At 43.9% G+C, this 19,270-nt stretch overlaps 1 protein-coding gene across 1 annotated transcript in view; it reads left to right on the top strand.

The window, feature by feature from the left end:
- Ank3 (ankyrin 3) overlaps positions 1 to 19,270 on the top strand; it is a 594,813-nt gene that overhangs the window by 532,959 nt on the left and 42,584 nt on the right. The window contains exons 30-37 of the mRNA XM_059281286.1: positions 10,176 to 10,387; positions 12,027 to 12,234; positions 13,687 to 13,783; positions 14,249 to 14,477; positions 15,101 to 15,226; positions 16,017 to 16,139; positions 16,578 to 16,604; positions 17,829 to 17,910. Coding sequence (XP_059137269.1) covers positions 10,176 to 10,387; positions 12,027 to 12,234; positions 13,687 to 13,783; positions 14,249 to 14,477; positions 15,101 to 15,226; positions 16,017 to 16,139; positions 16,578 to 16,604; positions 17,829 to 17,910 — 1,104 coding nt within the window. The remainder of the gene's footprint in view (positions 1 to 10,175; positions 10,388 to 12,026; positions 12,235 to 13,686; positions 13,784 to 14,248; positions 14,478 to 15,100; positions 15,227 to 16,016; positions 16,140 to 16,577; positions 16,605 to 17,828; positions 17,911 to 19,270) is intronic.

Genomic DNA, 19,270 nt, shown 5'->3' with positions numbered 1-19,270 from the left:
TCTGCACTGAAAAACATTCCTTTTTATGTGGAATTTCGAAAAGAAAGCATAGCTCATAAGCTCAGCAATCTTATTCTTTATTATTATTATCATTTTATGTGTATGAGTATCTTGCCTGCATATGTGTCTGTGCATCACATGTGTGCTTGGTGTCTGAGGAGGTGGTGAACCTCCAGTGGGTGCTGGGAATCGAACCCGGGTCTTTCATAATGGCAACAGGTGCCCTTAACTACTGAGCCAACTCTCCAAAGCCAAATCTTATTCTTACTTAACAGACCACAAAGCAGACATTCGTTGAACCCAAGTGACTTACGCAGCTTGCCTTGCTAAGCAGAAGGGATAGGGCTGCAATCTAATTGTGCCTATTTTAAAAGAGTTACAGCTATATCCCACTTGTTTTCAAAATGCATGTCCTATGAGAAAGAAGATAGGTGGAAAATTCTAGAAACCTCTAGATTTGGTCCAGATGAGATTTGGTCAAGATTAAGTCCAAAATAGTCCTTGTAAGTGATACATTCAGTAAGTGTAGATTATCCAAGGTGTGTGCATATGCTGCTGGGAAAATAGTTTCTTAACTATGTTTTTTAAAGACCAGGTAAAATTTTGGTTCCATTTTACACGATGAAAAGGAAGTGTAGATACTTCCGCGTTCATGAGTCCAGTACTAGAGCCCACTAGAGCAAGATGTTTTGGTCACACATTAAATATAACAGTTAATAAGAATGAAGGGAGCACAACATATTTATAACTGAGGCTCAGTTATCAGTTAATCTGATTTCATTCCAACCTCAAGTCCCACTTCCCACCACTGTCCTGATCCCCAAAGATACTTCGTTATCTCTAGAACATCCCTATACCCAAACTACTTAAAAGTGGAAATCATTCTGGTTTTTTGTTTTTGTTTTTTTAAAAGTCACAAGTTCTTTTCCTTGAATATTCAACTATAGACTAAGTTCTCCCAGGAAGGGGAGCCAGGCTATGGCAGGAGGTCCATGTCCAGAAAAAAACTCATCCAAACCCTCCTGAGGAAGCAATGCTGCATAGTTAGATACTGGGTACCTGTCATGAGCCAGGTGATTCCCCTGGTGAGAGAGAAATATCCTCAGGGCCCCACACTCAAGAGTCAAAAGCAGGGCTTCACCTTGTGTTCCTCCCAATTCTTGTTGAATAGCTAAAAAAGCAACACATGAAATAGACCAATCACTCAAGATTTCCTTAAAGAACTAAATCAGTCTACTGTTACTGTACTCAACCTGAGAGTTTCTCTCGTCATAACAGTTAGGTGTCATACATTGTCTATGGCAAGTGACGTCCCCTACCCCCTAACACATGCTTACTTTAAATGTCTCCTTTTAATGTTCCCTTCTCCATAAGTACATTCCATGTAGTATTTTAGTCTATTTTTCAATAATCAGTCTTTCTGCATGCAATTGTCTAAAACTATTAATACCCACATGTTTAATACCATCTTAGTCAATAATATTTCAGTCTCCAGTTTTTACTAAGCAAGGCAGTTGTTGAGGCTGAGGGGATGCTCAGTGGATAAAGCGCTTGCCGTGTAAACATAAGGGCCAGTGTTGGGATCCCTAGAGCTCCCTAAAAGCTGCCCAGCCCTGGCAGCTGCCTGCAATCCCAGCACTCAAGAGGCAAAGATAGGGAGTCCCAGGGGCAAACTGGCTAGCTAGACTAGCCAGAATTGGCTAGCTCCAGATTTAGCAAGACACCCTCCTTCAAGAAACCCTTCCTTCAAGGAAGATACCTGACCTCAACTTCAGGCCTTCACATGCACAAACAGGCAAACACATACACATGCCATAAGAAAAATAAATGAGTTGTAAAGATCAGGTAGGCTTTATTGTTTTAACATATGCAGAGTTTTTCCATGTGTATAAAAGTTAATTACTAGAACAACCTCAAGGAACCACAGGTCCAAGTAAGGGGATAATTTTCCCAGTGTGATACTGACATTGGCATCATGGTCTGTGGAAGTCATCCAGGCCAGAATTCCCATCCTGGCCTCACACTCACTGTTATTGGGTGGAACCAATCTCTTTAACATTCATCTAAATGCACCTTGCGAGGATGCCTTGCGGGTAGCTCCTGGGCAATGGATGAGCTGGTACATGTAGAGTTCCTACAGAAATGCCTGCTGCACAGAACCACTCACTCGTGTGACCATGCTCAGAGTCACAGCCACCACACGAGCTATATATAGACAATTAACTGCAGTCTGGCACTGGCCTAAGGACAAAGGGGCATTTTCCCCCATTTGCTCAGCACTGCCATTTACAGGTCGAGCTATCTGCCCGTGGGAGTTCTGTCTGTCTTCCAAGTGAGCATTAGTTCCAGTTACGCAGACAAGGTCAAGCACGCACCACTACCCAGTCAAGAAGCGGTAAACAGATGTGGATTTCCAAACACCGGTTGCCTTCTGTACTATACACATTCACCTCTGTGTAGTCTCAAATGAAGCATGCTCCTCGTGATGGCTGCTACGAACTCTTGTCCTGAGAGGACTGGGACTCACCCAAGGAGATGAGCACTCAGGCGCACCTGGGAGGTGTTATTTTTAGGCTTCGGGCTTGCTTGTGAGAGAACCAACCCCCACCCCCTGAGGTTAACTGAAGTGCCCTCGAAGTGAGTGGCACCATCCCCTGGATTGGGGTCTTGGATTGTAACAAAGGAGAAAGCTAGCTGAGCATAAATATTCACCATTCCAGCTTCCTGGGTGGATAAGGCTGCCTTAAGTTCCTGTTACTATGAATTTACTCTACCCTTAGGATAACCTCTACCCTTAAACTGTAAACCAAAATAAACCCGTGTGTGTGTGTGTGTGTGTGTGTGTGTGTGTGTGTGTGTGTGTGTGTGTTCATCCCAGACAAGGTCTTTGGTTGTGCAGCTCCATCACTCTACGCCTTATTGCCTTGAGACAGGGTCTCTCACTTTTTCCCCCTAGGCTGAGTGACCAGCAAGCCCCAACTCCTCTCCTGTCCCCCCCCCCACCCCCCCCACCTCCTGACTCCAGTACTGGGATTACACAGGCATGCCAGGCCATGCCAGGCTTTGTAAGTGGGTATTGGGGATCCAAATTCAGGTGGTCATGTTTGCACCAAGCCCTTGCCTTCCCCGGCCCCTATTCCTCTTATTGTTAAACAAGCCAGAGCATCAGTGGTTAGGTCAGGTAAGCAAGCATGTTAGCCGAGCTGTGTCGAGGTAAACTGCTGGGATAACACAATGTTTGTCTGGGTGTGAAGAACCTGCCCGGTTACCAACTCAGGTTTCAGGTGGCAAAGGCAGTTTTTAATCTCTGGCAGCAGACAGAGATTTTATCTATGTCTTTGCAGAAGGAAACACGCTACAGATGAGTTAACAAAATTCACAGGCACACACGCCGTCACCAAGCAGTGCACCAAATGGTATCCACGCTGTCAGTTTAATGAAAACCTTAATTAAACGCAGAGCCTCCAAAGTCCTATGGGCCATTTTTAGTTTTGTCAAACCTGGGAGCATGCGCTAAAAGGCCCCTTCCTCCTCAGTGGTCCCTGACATACAAATCAAATCAGAGGGCGGTGGGTTTATTTCTGCAGTAGCCAGTGGATGCGAGTGGCTGATAAAAAAGAAAATGTGGTACAAATGTAACCCATGCTAGAGAGAATACACCCACTTCTAACTCTGTTTGTGTCAGTGGTATATTAGAAGTAAATTTCTAGGTTCAAAATTGGCACTTCGGTTCAAGACATTTTAACGTTATCAAGCTTGAGACAAATAGTAATTTAAAAAATTTTAAAAGTAATTTTGATGAGCAGGGACAAAAATGTGGAGCTTTACATTATGTACATGGTACATCAGCACCACCTGCTGGAATCATCTGGTAGTGACAGTTTTGAAAATTTTTCCAACTTTGCAGCTTCCTAACTCAAGATGGCATTTGAAGCGCCCAATAAATAAATAACAATTTGCTTCAAAATCCCAAAACAAATAACAACAAAATGTTTACGTATTTTCAATCTGTTTCCATAAACTGGTATTTTAAACCAACTGAAGGAAGACTGCAGCATGACAAAAGGAAAAATGCTTCAAAATAGTCTCTGAAACCAGAGACTTGGAAAACGAAAATTGAACCAAAGCAATTGGCGTTAATAATTCCCTCTTCCTTCCTCCCTCCCTCCCTCCCTCCCCCTCTCCCTCCCTCCCTCCCCCTCTCCCTCCCTCCCTCCCTCCCTCCCTCCCTCCCCCTCTCCCTCCCTCCCTCTCCCCTCCCCCTCCCCCTTCTCCCTCCCTCCCTCCCCCCCCTCTCCCTCCCCCCTTCCCCCTCCCCTCCCCCCCCCCCCCCCTCTCTCTCTCTCTCTGTTCTGCCTGCAGGCCAGAAAAGGGCGCCAGATCTCATTATAAATGGTTGTGAGCCACCATGTGGTTGCTGGGAATTGAACCCAGGTGCAGAGGCCAGTGGGCCCAGCACAGCAGGTCTATGCTGTAACTCCTGGATGTGGTGCATATGATGGGCACCTGGTGGGTGGTGTTTAACTTCAAGGCATTTCCATGATCTGGTTTTGAGATAGGATTGTATTGATTGTTTTTCTCCTTAAATGTAGTGGTAATGGTATAAAGGTTTGAAGAGAGGCATGATGGGATCATTTTCCCGAAAACAGTGTTTCTATCTGCACAGTGGGTAAGCAGGCTGAGCAGAGCATGTAACTGAGCAGAAATTAAACCCTAGCACAGAAATTGTCATTTGTGGAATGTTGAGACATCTGTATTTCTTTCCTTAGACTTCACACTCACACCGACCTGGTCACACTCATACCAACCAGGTTGTAAACAGCCTTTGAGAACAAAGGCAGTAGATGAACATGGTTGCTGGGAGCCGAACACAGGTCCTCTGGAAGAGCAGGAAGCGCTCTTAACCCCTGAGCCATCTCTGCAGCTCCTGAGTTCTACATTTGGAAGGCCAGCTGTAGACAGGATGAGTGCACTAAGACTATCCCTACCAAACATGGCAAGTCTAAGGTCTTCTGAGCTAAGTGGGAGAAGCAGTCTGGGACAGTCAGGTCGAAGTACCCAGTGTGGAACTGAGGGTCTATACTGTTAACAAGCAACACCAATCCATAACAGTAGCAAAATTACAATTACGAAATAGCAATGAAACAATTATATGGTTGGGAGTCACCACAACCTGAGGAATTTATTAAAGGGTCCCAGCATAAGGAAGGTTGAGAAACACAGTACTAGGGACTCCGTGCAGGCATTACATTTATGGTATGGATTACCTTCTGGACATTTTCTCTGTGCCAGGGAGGAAAACTAAGAAAAAATTCTTGGTCAGATATTCCTACTTCTCTGTTTTAAATAATGGACCATTTAAAAATCTCAATGTATATAAATTCATTCCCCCAAAAAGATACCAGTACTGTCAGGCTTTATTACTGGTTGTCTGGCCATCTGACTCATCTAATGGATTTTTTTTATATCTGCAATACAAAACTTTGAGAGGGGTTATATATTCTCATGAGTTTTTAATTCCCTTAAACCATCCCCTGAACAGTAACTTGAATTTAAAACCCATGGCAGGAACAGACCTCACTGGGGATTTAAGAACCAGGAAGACCAAAACCACTTTTTCATACAAAAAATTTTTAAGTCTCTTTTAATTTTTGCGTGACTGTGGGCATGTCTGTAGAGACCAGAGGACAGCTTTCAGGAATAGGTTCCATGGACCTAACTTGGGTTATCGGACTTGTACAGCAATCACTGGTACCCACTAATAAGCCATCTCACTGGCCCTCACATGGAACTCTTTACAAAAATTATTTTTAAAAAAGAGCACACAACAGCAACTTCCTGTTACCTGTATTATCAAAGTGTGATCTAAAGGCTTGCCATAAAGTGGAAACCGTTCACACTTCACTCATTGTTGATTGAATTCTTGGTTAAGCAACTACAATATGCCAGCCCGTCAGTGCCAAACAATGCGTGTTTTAATGTGATTTCACAGTTAATACATCTTTTGGGAAAAGAAAACCTAACTCTTAGTGCACACCAACTTCAGAGTCAAAAGCGTTGAGAGAAGCTACCTGGGCTAGTGGTTGTGTCCACAAGTTGAAGCCAAGCATCAGAGTTTGTTTTATTCCCACTCGTAGCCCACCCCCCCCCCGCCCCCCGCAGCTGGGTCTTCACTATCCGATTTTCTTTTTCTTTTTAATATAATATTTTAATTAGTTCTTTGAGAATTTCATATAGTTCCTCCCTCAAATTCTTCCTAGATCTGGCCCCTACCTCCCACCTCGTCCTAACTCAATGCCTTCTTTTTTTCCCCCCCCTTTTTTTTCAAACAATTCACTGAGCAGTTACCTGTTTTCAAACATTCACCTACATGGTTTTATTGTTATTTCAGCTCCTTTTTAAAGAACAATCTGTGGCAAAATGTAGTTTTATTACTTATCGTAGTTATATAGTTACTGTTACACATGTAGTAGCCCATAAATATTCGTTAAGTATTTGTTTTTTATAAGTTTTATTGGGGGTGGGTGGGTCCCAGAAGAGGACATCGTATACCATGCAGCTAGAATTACAGGTGATCATGAGTCACCTGATGAAGATCCTCGGCACAGCACCCAGGTCCTCTGCAGGAGCAGTGAACACTCTTGTCCAGAGCCCTCTCTCCAGCCCCCTGCCTCCCTACATACACTCTTGGTGCCACATCTTATAGTCTGTCTCTTCCCCCTCTTTCTGTTTTTACACACATTACATGGATAGGTACGTGGTTATGTAAAAACGTGGTCAGTCAGTCCAGAATGCCCTTGAGCAGTGTCATACTCTCAGGACACAGGTCCTTCCTAGCAGAATTAGGAAAAACTCACCTATTTGAATGCCATTTCATGACAGTCTGCATGAACAGCTGAGCCACTCTACAGGGCCACCTAATGACAAATTGGTGGTCACAGCAGAAGATGCCCACTTAGTTGGTGGTGATGTGGAACAGCCATTGACACAGATGATCTGGACTTTCTCCGGTGGCCACAGGCGCTATGAACTCTGGGAATTTACTCTCTCGCATAAGCTAACCGACCCTGTGGGGGAACTTGGCTCTCAGTTGCAAACTCCCTTGCAGTATTTTCCTGAATCCTTACTTTGTTGCTGTTCTGGGGCATCGTTGCTTTATCTTTTTCCTCCAGTGTTTAGGTTTGGAAAGTCGATGCCGCCGAAACAGACAAGAGCAAACTTCCAACTCCACTTTCTGTCCCGGATGAGGCCAGTTTTAATTTCCCCTCGTGGACAACTGGTTTGATTTTCCCAACTCCATGCTCAGGGGTTGATTGTAAAACGTGCCACTGCTCTACCTATGCAATGACCCGTTTCGCCATTCAATATATTTTTGTCTGGGATGAGTCCTGATTTCAGCCCGAGGCAAAAATTGTCCTCATGGATGGGCAGTGAGATGTGTGGAGAGTGTGAGGCTCAGATGAACAGCAAACCCTGGAAATAGCAGTGGTCCACCCCCCTGAAGTTTGGGAGTTGTTCCTTTATCCCTGGATGATGTCTTCCACTGCCTTCCCACCCCCAGGAGCATCCCTTGTTCCTGTGAAGTAACCATTACTCAACTTGAAGGTTCCTTCTGCGACTTGCTCATAAAGATGCACAAACACGTTCCGATGACATGGTGTTCCTAAAAGGGTTTCTGCTTAGCACGTGGCTCACATCTTCTCTGCTCTGTGGGTCACTTCTTGGGCTCCCTCCTTCCAATAGCTCTTTTTCCGGACACTACATCTAAGTGAGACCCTCCTCCCTGCCGCTGTTCTCTGGTCACCTCCGATTCCTCTCTTGGTTTTACTTTCTTCTCAGTGTGGTTTCTGCTGCACACCCCCACTCCACACCCCCTTTTTAGACTGTAAGTTCCATGAATGTGGTAACATTAGTTCCTGCATATACCCAACAACTGAGGGATGTATCCATCTGGCCTTCAGTAAACACTTGGTAGATGAATGAATCCACAGCTTTCTGTGCACCCACAGGGCTCTGTGGAATGTGGGTGTGTGGCATGTCTTATTGATGGGCACATGGTTGTCCAGTGCTCATCTGTCAGTCAACAAAGCTTTGCATGGGCTTCCGAAAAAAAAAAAGTGTAAGAAAATAGGATTTCTAGGCCCAAGGAATTTCATTTGAATGAGTGGTTCCCAATTCTCTTCGACTTTAATTTTATTTATTATTGGGGGGGGGGATTGTGGGTTCTGTGGCACACATGTGTTGTTCAAAGGACAACTTTCAGGAGTTGGTTCTCTCCATCCTCTGTGGGTTCCTGGGGTCAGACTCAGGTCCATCAGCAGCAAGCACCTTTCCCTGCTGAGCCATCTCACAGGACGTCAATGTCATTCTCAGAAGATCATCCCTATTAACATCTAGCTGTGATTAATAGGAGCACACACCTTTTCTCATCATTTCCTGATTCTTCAAAAATGGGGAACTGACTTTTAGCTGCCTGAAGAGGTAGACGGGGAGGTGGAGATTATTGTTTTTTTTTTTATTATTTCCCCTGTAAAGTGTTGAATTTGAACACTGTATGTCTATTGACCGTTTTCCGGCTTCAGGGAGTTGACTGCTCCTAACATTTTTCTGTTACCTCCTCATGTGTCTCTTGTCAAATCACAGCCTGCATGGGTGTCACACATAAACAGGTGCTCATGTCAGCTGAGACTGTTAACCTTCCTAACGTACCTCTCTCACGTTTACTATTTTCATCATGGAAAGCATCACACTTTTGTCCATACAATAGTCTTGGGGGTCAACAAGATGATTCAGTGGTTAAAGACACATGCCACCAAGCCTGATGACCTGAGTTTGATTCCCCAGGACCCACAGTTGCTCTCTGACCTCCACATGTATTCACACACGCATACACACATGTACATATAAATAAATGAATGTAATTTACAAATTACCCCTAGACCAACAAGATGCCCCCACCACCACCCCAGACATGGTTTTTCTATGTAACAGCTCTGGCTGTCCTGGAACTAGCTCTGTAGACCAGGCTGGCCTCAGACTCACAGAGATCCACCTGCCTCTGCCTCCCGAGTGCTGGGATTAGACTGCACCACCACTGCCCAGCTTCCAACCGGACTTTTTATTTAAAATGTAAGTTTGTTGTGTGTGTGTGTATGTGTGCGTGTTGTGCATGTAGGTACCCACACAGGCCAGAAGAGGGTGTTGGATCTTCTAGACTTGGAGTTACAGGTAGTTGTGAGCTACCCAAGATGGGTCCTAGGAACTGGACTGGTATCCTCTGGAGGAGCAAGAAACACTTTTAACCATGGAACCATCTCTCGACCCCCCCCCCCCAGCCTTTTACTAAAGCTCTGGATTTCTAGTCTTGGACAGGAAGGTCTGCCCTAAACCCCACCTAGAGGTGTGCCACCACTGCCCACTAGAGGTGTGCCACCACTGCCCACTAAGATCCCAGTGTTTAAAGATGTTTGTTCCTCCCAAGCAGAATTTATATTGTTTGTGTGTGTGTGTGTGTGTGTGTGTGTGTGTGTGTGTGTGTGTGTGTGTGATAGCTACTATGGTGGGTAGGAGAGGCTGGGGAGAGGTTGAACATTGGTACAAAAGTTACTGTGGATAGGAGCAAAGTGTTCTGCTGTGGTACTATACAGTAAGGTGGGTGAGCTCAATGACAGGGATGTACTGTGCACTTCAAAAAGCTACAAAGGAAACATTTGAGAAGATCATTGTATGGAAACTGATTCATGCATTACATGGTATATATGAGCTGAAATGTCTCATGGGACCTTGTGTTTTCAATTTGCATGTTTTAGAGTATCAATTCAAATTTAAAAAAAATTACCTTCCTGGGTTGGGGCTATGACTGAGCTATCAGAGTGCGTGTGCAGAATGCATAGAGTCCTGGGTTCAATCCTCAGCACCCCAGAAAACTAGATGTAATGGATGGTACATGCCTGTAATCTTAGCACCTGAGAGGTAGAGTTAGGAGGACCAGAAGGATCAAAAATTCAAGTTCATCCTTGGCTATCTAGTGAGTTTGTGGCCAGCCTGGGCTACATGAGAACTTGTATCAAAAAAAAAAATAATAATTTTTAAAATTTTTCTTAAACACCAGTTGGTGTCAAGGCGCTTTGTGCAAAGGCACCTGTTCATGGCTTCTCATCCTTGCTGTCTTCCAGAACTTGACAGCCCAGAAGAGCTGGGGACGAAGCGCATCTGCAGGATCATCACGAAGGATTTCCCCCAGTATTTTGCAGTAGTTTCCCGGATTAAGCAGGAAAGCAACCAGATTGGTCCTGAAGGTGGGATTCTGAGCAGCACTACAGTGCCCCTCGTTCAGGCGTCTTTCCCAGAGGGTGCCTTAACCAAAAGGATCCGAGTGGGTCTCCAGGTACTGATCACAAAGCGTGGACTTTGCAAGTCCTCTGTACATGTAAAGAACTCATGAGTGTGTCTTGCTCCAGAAGTATTATAGTCATTCATCCTTTGTGATATTGATAATTAGAGTGTTTGGGGAATTAATCTCAAATGGAGAGTGTTTAAGTGTAAAGCTAGCTTATTGACTGGTCAAACATGCTTATGTATTTTTAGCAGTTTTCTGTTTAAAAGACTCAATTGGAGCTGGGGAGGTGGGTCAGTTGGTAAATGCATTCTGAGCAAGCATGAGAACCGGAAAGTTCGATCCCCAGTCCCATTTAAAAAGAGCCAGATGTGGCAGCATGCACTGGGGATCGGGGAAGAGCAGAGATAGGAGGATCCCAGCCAGTCTTGACAAACTGGTAGTTCCAGATTCCATGAAAGACCTTGTCTCAGAAAATAGGGCGGAGAGCATTTGAGAAAGATACCTCATGACCTCTGGCCTCTGTATAGAGTGATATGCATCATCTCCATTGGTTTCCTTTAGAAAATACCCTTCTCATTGTGGGTCCTTGGCCTCTGTGTATAGAGCAGCATACTAGAGCTTGGTCTATAACATGTTGCTGAATTTTGCAAGCGCTCACATTTGGGCCTATAGGACTTCATAAATGCTGGGCTTCGTCCAATCCAGTTGGAACTGGGTTGGGTTTAGAAAACTGACTGGAAATGTTGGCAAAAAATGATCTTTCTTATATTTATTCACTCCAATTAGTTTAGTCTTTAACTCTTTATTTTTCTTTATTGCAGAAGAAAAACAGAAAATGATGTAATGATCATTTTTGTTGTTAATACAGTGATTAAAAGTTGAACTGACCATCAGCTTTTCTTTGTGAGGCTAGACTCTCATTCTGAGGCGTTGTTGGGGAGGGGGGTGGTAGGCAGACCCTATGTGTCAGTGGGGTTCCCTTCATCTGCCCCTCATATTGAAGCACTTCTCCAGACAGCAGAGACACCAAAAGCAGTAAGTTAGGCCTGGCTGACTATAACTCATCCCTTCTGAATTACAGGTTGTTCCTTGCCTCCGAGAGCCTCACAGCTTATTTCTTGCACAGGGTAATTTTGTGAGGCGTTAGGGCACGTCCTGCACAGGGTTAACATATACTGAGGTTGTCCTTGCTTACCTCCTCTTTGCTCTGAGATTTGGCTCCCTCCCCTCCCAGCAAGCCAGTATGGTCTGCTCCCCTGAGAAAACCGCTCTGCCCAGGTTAGGGTCTTTTCAATTCTCTGCCTTCCCAAAGCAATGAGGAAAAGGGGTAAAGATAGACATGGATTTTGTTATCAGTGTCCTCCCACCATTCTCTATTAAAAACTACATCTTCAGATTAAAAAAAAAAAAATGGGAGCTGGAGAGATGGCTCAGCAGTTAAGGGCACTGGCTGCTCTTCCAGAGGAACCGAGTTCAATTCCCCGCAACCACCTGCTGGCTCACAACCATCTATAATGAGATCTGGTGCCCTCTTCTGGCCTTCAGGCATACATGCAGGCAGAACACTGTATACATAATAAATAAATATAATAAATAAATAAATCTTTTTTTTTAAAAAAAAGCTTTAAAAAAATTTAAGTCTACTTTTATTTAAGGTTTTGTTTTTGTGTTTTTCCCTCTGCTGTAGGCTCAGCCTGTTCCAGAGGAGATTGTGAAAAAGATCCTTGGAAACAAAGCAACTTTTAGCCCCATTGTGACTGTGGAACCAAGGAGGAGGAAATTCCATAAGCCAATCACCATGACCATTCCGGTGCCCCCACCCTCAGGAGAAGGCGTGTCCAATGGGTACAAGGGGGACACCACGCCCAACCTTCGGCTCCTCTGCAGCATTACAGGTGTGGATCCTCCCCTGTAGTGACTCCTGTCTGTCTGCCTCAACTGTGTGTGGAGAGGTACAAAGAGTAGAAAACAAGGAATGAGTCACGTATTCATTCTCTTCAATCCTCTCAACGGGGAAATTTCCACCAGGAACGAGGCTCCGGGTATATTTAAAATTCAGCGTTGTTTCCTGATATTAGCATATTAGGAATCAAGAAGCCCTTTTAGCGTTGTTGAGGTGTTACTGATTCAACTGAAGTGCTTAGGGAACCATGACAGAGGTAAGCAACCAAGTAGCATCTTTTGGACAAGGGAAAGGAATGAGCTCTGGGGGGGGAGATCTCCCAGGGCCTGAATGGGAAGTGTTGAGGATGATGCCACTGGTGCCACCCAGCTGTGCTCATCAGCGTCACCCAGGCCTTAGAACACATTTTGTTTTAAGTACCTAGAATCCAGACCTCAAGCCCAAAAGGCAGCTCAGCAAGTAAAGGCATTTGTGGGCAAGCCTGACAACCCAAGTTCAATACCCAGAACTCGCGTGGTAGAAGAACTGAGTCCAGTAAATTCTGACCTATACACACACACACACACACACACACACACACAAATGCAAAAAGAACTTTAGAATCCAGACTTCAGTTGATCCTTTGATTTTTTTTTTTTTTTTTCCCTGATTGGTCACTGAGCTCAAGTCAAAGATGAACCAAGTCAAGGTTTCATCTTGTGCTTTGATGTCCAATTCTTCCTTTTAGCCAGGAAAGGTGGTATTTCAGCCAAGGACAAAATGGGCGGCTTCCTAAACTTTCCTGATGATTCCCCACCCCACTTCAAAAAACCAAAACCAAAAGCCTACTTGGGAGGCTAGGGAGATGGCTCAGTTGGTGAAGCGCCTGCTGCTTAAGCATGATCCACACACAGGATCCACTTGTCTACAACGCCAGCCCCGCGGGTTGGGGAGGAAGGCAGGCCGATCTCTGAGCTCACTGGCAGCCCAGCCTAGTTGATTCAATGAGCTCCAGATTCAGTGAGAGACCTTGTTTCGAAGAATAAGGTGGACAGTGAAGGAAGATACCCAGTGTAAATCTCTGGCCTGAGAACACATTCAGGCACCTACATCCATATACACATGCGTGCGCTCACACACACACACCCCTCTGAAAACTGCCAAGATGATACACTTAACGAATGATCCCAAGTTGAAACTATCCCTTGTGATCCAGACAAAGAGGAAATAATATATGTACTTGTGAATTCCAGTGAACTCCCCGTTGGCAGGTAAGAGTATGAAGGCGAGCAGAGGCAGTTGCCTTTACTGCATCGCAGAACCGGAAGCGCAGAACCGGAAGTGCAAAACCGGAAGCGCTGTAGCTGGCCTCTTAGTGGCTGCTGGAAGAACAGCCAGGTGATGGGCGAGTTAGTCTGCAGGGAGCCGCTTGATGATAAAGTCACTCTGTCTGTGCTGTCCCCAGGGGGCACCTCGCCGGCTCAATGGGAAGACATCACAGGAACCACCCCTCTGACCTTCATAAAGGATTGTGTGTCTTTCACAACCAATGTTTCAGCCAGGTATGGAAGTGAAAGTGTGAGGAGCGCCATGGAATTCCTTGTCTCACCTTTTGGGGAAGTAAAAAAAAATGTTACCGTCAATACAGTAGAACTACTTTTAAATTCATGGGAGAGAATAGAAGGTCCTTAATGTTATTTCCAGAAAGAAATTATTATTGGGGAATAAACTGCTTTTTGCTTGAGTAAATACCTTTGCCATTTAAATGAACAAGTTTATAATGCTTGATTTGGGATCTGTTAGACTCTGATTTTTTTTCATTGTATTTCATAATTTATTTTTATTTTTTGGTGTCGGGGATAAACATGCTAAAAATATTTGCTCTACCAGGGGGTCATACCTTTAGTCCCAGATTTTCTTCGTTGTGAGTTCTTTTGGGTTTATTTTTGCATCTTTTGCTATTATTGGGTTTTGTTTTTTTGTTTTTTGTTTTTTGTTTTTTTCATTATGTGTTTTGTTTTCCTCAGATTCTGGCTTGCAGACTGCCATCAGGTTTTAGAAACTGTAGGGCTAGCCTCACAACTATACAGAGAGTTGATATGTGTCCCCTACATGGCCAAGTTTGTCGTTTTTGCCAAAACAAATGACCCGGTGGAGTCCTCCTTGCGGTGCTTCTGCATGACGGACGACAGGGTGGACAAAACCCTGGAGCAGCAGGAGAATTTCGAGGAGGTGGCCAGGAGCAAAGACATTGAGGTACTGGGGTCACAAGAATGAGTATCTGTCACTGCATTCCCCAGACAGGGACCTATTTGGGGATCATAGCAGCACATACTATACAGAAATATCAAGGGCATTCATGTTTTATTTTAAAACTTAAATGGGTTCAACCTCAAATTATTGAAGGGCTTTGCGATAGAATGTAAATGAATCTGAACTACTCTCCATTGTCCTGTGGCCGTCTGAATTTGTGTGTGTGTGTGTGTGTGTGTGTGTGTGTGTGTATGTGTAGTCACTTTCCCCACACATTATCGTGATTTTCGTATTTCAAACCCAGACATCATATGAATATCAGCCAGCCAAGAAATGAAAGTTCTCAGTTTACTTAAGGAAATGATGTCAGGCATTTTCTCTGACATATTTAAAATTGTTGGAAGAGAAACATAATTCTGTTGTATACCTGTCTGTAATAATAGGTACTAATTATGGCTGTTGGATTGTAAGCACCCAGAAGTATTTTTAAAGCAAACAACTCCATAGAAGTAATTATCTCATAGTGATGTAATTATGTTGGTCTTTTAATGTTATTTGACTTAAAACTCTCAATATTCTTTTAGGTCAAGTTAACATTAAATTGTGTATTTCTTTTATTCTGGAAGGTCCTGGAAGGAAAGCCCATATTCGTTGATTGCTATGGAAACCTGGCCCCTCTTACCAAAGGAGTTCAGCAGCTTGTTTTTAACTTCTATTCCTTCAAAGAAAACAGACTGCCATTTTCCATCAAGGTAAATCATCTTTAACATCGACTCTGCAATTATTTTTAAAGTTCCGAGAAAATAAAAAATAAAATTATTAAATGGTTTATTTAATTTGAATTATCCCACCCAATATGACTTAAGAACAAGGTCAGATTTTGTTCTAATTCTACCAGGGTGAATTTTCAAGCTAATAAAACTTTATTATTGGTAAATGAACATTCATATATGTATTATTTAAATGTAAGGAAATGGAACCCATTATAGTGGTGTACACCTTTTATCCCAACACTCGAGGAGGCAGGAGCAGAGGGGCAGAGGGGCAGAGGCAGATCTCTGTGAGTTTGCCAGCCAGCTCTACAGTAGTGAGCTCCAGGCCAAGCCAAGTCTACATAGTGAGACCCTGTCTCAAAATATACCAAAATGTAACATGTAAAGGAAGTGTTTATAAAATGAAACGACCTAGGGCAGAATGGACCATTTTTAGTTAACTCTGATTTGTGTTTCCACGGGAGTTCAGGCACAGTAGGAAGGCTCACACTGTTTGCTGTTCCATGTTTCAAAGCCTGAAAGTTTAAATTAGTAGGAAGACAGATAATGCACATAGCCCAGAATGCCAGAATGGCTTATCACATGAGACAAGTGGGTGGTGGCCATCCCATTGTTAAAGCCAGGAGCTGAGCCTCTGGTACCTTGCCAGGTTCATCCTGGGCTACCATCCTTTCCCTCTCTGGGCACTTGATAAAACGAACATGTCTCACCTTTTCATGGAAAGGAATCTGTCTCTTTGTGTAATCATCCATTACCCAAACTCTTCTAGGTTAGAGATACCAGCCAAGAGCCCTGCGGACGTCTGTCTTTCCTGAAAGAGCCCAAGACAACAAAGGGATTACCCCAAACAGCTGTTTGCAACTTAAATATTACTCTACCTGCACATAAAAAGGTATCTTTTAAACCTGGTTTATTTCCGCACACACACCCCGACCTGGTCTTGAGGCAATGGGCCCTTGGTATGTAATGAAGGAATGCTTTGTGACACTCTGAAAGCCCCTGAAACTTGAGTTGTGTTAGTCTCTGTGTGTAGATGACGTCCTGTTCCTGTGGTGTCCTGTGCTTACAAGTCTGTATGATGAAGTCCTCTGTTGATTGCTTCCGCTGGTAGTTTGTAGATCTTGATGCTTCCAAATGATTGTCACACGTTTAATTTGCTGTGGATGTATGGTCCGTGATACTGTTTTTATTGGCTTCTTTGATTTGCTTTGCTTTCTAAACCAGCTTGCATTGTGTGCGCCCTACTCAGTCCTTTTCATATCCTGACACTCTTTTCCCTGCTGTCCATTATAATATTCCTTGTCTCTGCAATGCATCTTGGGACCAAAAGGAGACAGAGTCAGATCAAGATGATGAGGTAATATGAACACTTTTGCTTTTATTCTATCCGAGGTAAAATAGATATTGGCTATTGTGTGAAAAAGCCTGCAGCGGGCTGCAGTGTGGGAACAGTCTAAATGCTATTGTACATCTCAGCCTCTGTGAGGTCGAGTTAGCTGTTTTTCCTTAAAGTGGCTCACTCTTCCCATGAACGTAGGAGTGCTTCAGTGCATTCTGTAAAAACAATAAACTAGTCAATGAAGGACCTGGAGTCACGTAAGCATCTTTAAACGTGACAGATTGCCTTGCATAAACGTAATCCTAAATTTCACAGGTGTGTTTTACTCCCCACGGCCCTCTGGCTACCTGATGTGTTGTTACTTCTAACTCAAGACCTTGGTTATTCTATGGAATTGTGTTGTACAATCAACTATGTTTTATGTAATGTAAAGTATTTTCTCACCAACTGCTGAGAGACGTTTGCCATTCCAGCTAAAGAATTGATCTTGGACATTTTTAAAAAGATTCTTTTTTTTTTTTTAAAAACTTATGTGTATATGTGTTTCTGTGTGGGTGTGTATACCTGAATGCAGTGCCCCTGGAGGCCAGGAAAGAACATGAAATCCCCCTGGGAGACTGTGAGCTTCCTGATGTGGAGGCTGGAACCTAAACTCAGGTCCTTTGCAAGAGCAGTGTCCGCACTTAACCTCTGCCCCATGGATCCAGCCCTATCTTGGCCATTTTTTAAGAAGGCCATTGTGCAGTTTTGCAAGAGTTTTTCCTAAGTTCTATGTATTTCTGTAAGCTTTGTGATAATTGGATTTTTAAGAACCCAAAATAATTGTCAATAATAACAATGGCAGCCCAAGCCACAGAACCACTGATGAGTCCATCCACCTGTTTGTAATCTCATCTCTACTATGTACCTATGGTGGGAGCCTGGGATGATGCTTTCTGTTCCATTTCCCCTTGAATGTATGCACATAGTGAGTGTATTTTGTGGCGTGTACTTTCAGTATAATGAACGGGTGGAAAACTCATTGCTCAACCTTTCGAGTCCCCTGTAGTCTGCTTGTGTGGGTGCGATTTTTTGCCTGCTGCATCATGGTTATGTTGAGAGTTGAGGGCAGGGGTCATAGACACCCAAGGGGGAAATAATGCCTAAGGGTGGACAAGACATGACCATCCCATCCAGTGAAATGTTTCAAAGTGGAAAGGTGTCCCAGGGAAGGTGGAAATGGTTTCTTCTCTTCTTTTTCAGGCTGAGAAAGCGGACAGACGTCAGAGCTTTGCATCTCTAGCTTTACGTAAGCGCTACAGCTACCTGACTGAGCCTGCCATGAGTGAGTCTCCTAACGCGTTCACTAATCAATGTTGGTTTTTAGAAGAAGAGACATTTTTTCTATACACACTAAATTTTGATGTCATTTGGAAAATGAATAACCTGAAACAATTGCCTACAGAGAAATTTCATAACCCTATTATGAAATTTAATGTTCCATACATCGTTGAAGACATAGATACAGATACCCCTGGTCATAGCTGAAAAAGATTGCTGTTCTTGAAGCTAGTCACTAATTATTTTATTTATAAGCTGTTTTTTTCCCTTTTAAAGCCTTGGTTTTACTTTGGTGGTTGTTAATATGCTCAGGGATAAGTACTGGTGGTGTTCCTTTAAATCTGTGTGTAAAAGGGAAGGTGTGTATTATGGATATTTGTGGTGGCACAAGGGACGGCTAGGTCACTTTGTCATCTCAGCTCTCTTAATAGAGCTACACTGTGGCATGTGTTTCCGGGGCTTTTCCCTTTGTAAGACACATATACTCTCTCTGGGGGTAACACTAGTATGTGGACTTCTCATCCCATCTCCCATCAAGATCTCAGTTCTAAGGCTGTTCTTGAACTAGACCAGCAAAGCTCTTTGGTCCTAGCGGTTGAGTTTACTCATAACTGGCGTGCAAAGTGGTTGTTAAGTTTCTCTGGTCAGATTCCATCTTTCTCTCTCACCGACTACCTTCTCTTCCCTCATGGTTGCAGTGTTCCTATCCCATGCTCACCATAGCCCTAGAGCGAGCCCCAACCCCAAAGGTAACTGTGAGTACAGAATGCAGTTCTTGATTGTATTTGATCAACACTGGATCCTGTCACCGTCACCAGTGGAGAGCTGCAGCTTAAAGAAAATGTAGATGAAAAGACTTGATCATGGATTCCTAGCTGTTCACACTTCCGGTGCCCAGAGGCTTGGAGATATCGCAGTAAGAGCCCTAGGTCTTTTGCCCCCACCTCTTCTGAGGTCTGTGAGCCAGCACACATGAGACACACTAGCAGGAAATGGCCCCACCACGTATAGCACAGTGCATCTGACTAACTCCGTTAAGAAAGGTTTTGTGTTCAGATTCCAAATGTGGAATACCAGAGGGATGTAGAGAGCAAACCTACCGTGTTCTTAAACATTCCCTCAGACTTGACTTTCCTCCTCTACCAGACACAGCTCTCGCCTTCCGGAACCAGAGGTCTGAAACTAATTATTGTTGTGATGGAACAGGGAAGTGGGACAAGCCTGTGCCTATTCGGTTTTTCAGTCAAGTTAATTGGGCGTAACTCTGAGGTGTTCTTTTCCTTTTGAGACTCTCACTAGATAGTTGTTGGGGTCCCTACGGCAGCAATCTTAGACTTCGGAAAGCCTTGCTGGGGCAAGTACTT

Source organism: Peromyscus eremicus, chromosome 16_21 (genome assembly GCF_949786415.1).
Source record: "Peromyscus eremicus chromosome 16_21, PerEre_H2_v1, whole genome shotgun sequence".
In the NCBI taxonomy this organism is placed as follows: Eukaryota; Metazoa; Chordata; class Mammalia; order Rodentia; family Cricetidae; genus Peromyscus; species Peromyscus eremicus.
This window is presented reverse-complemented; position numbering and strand designations above follow the sequence as displayed.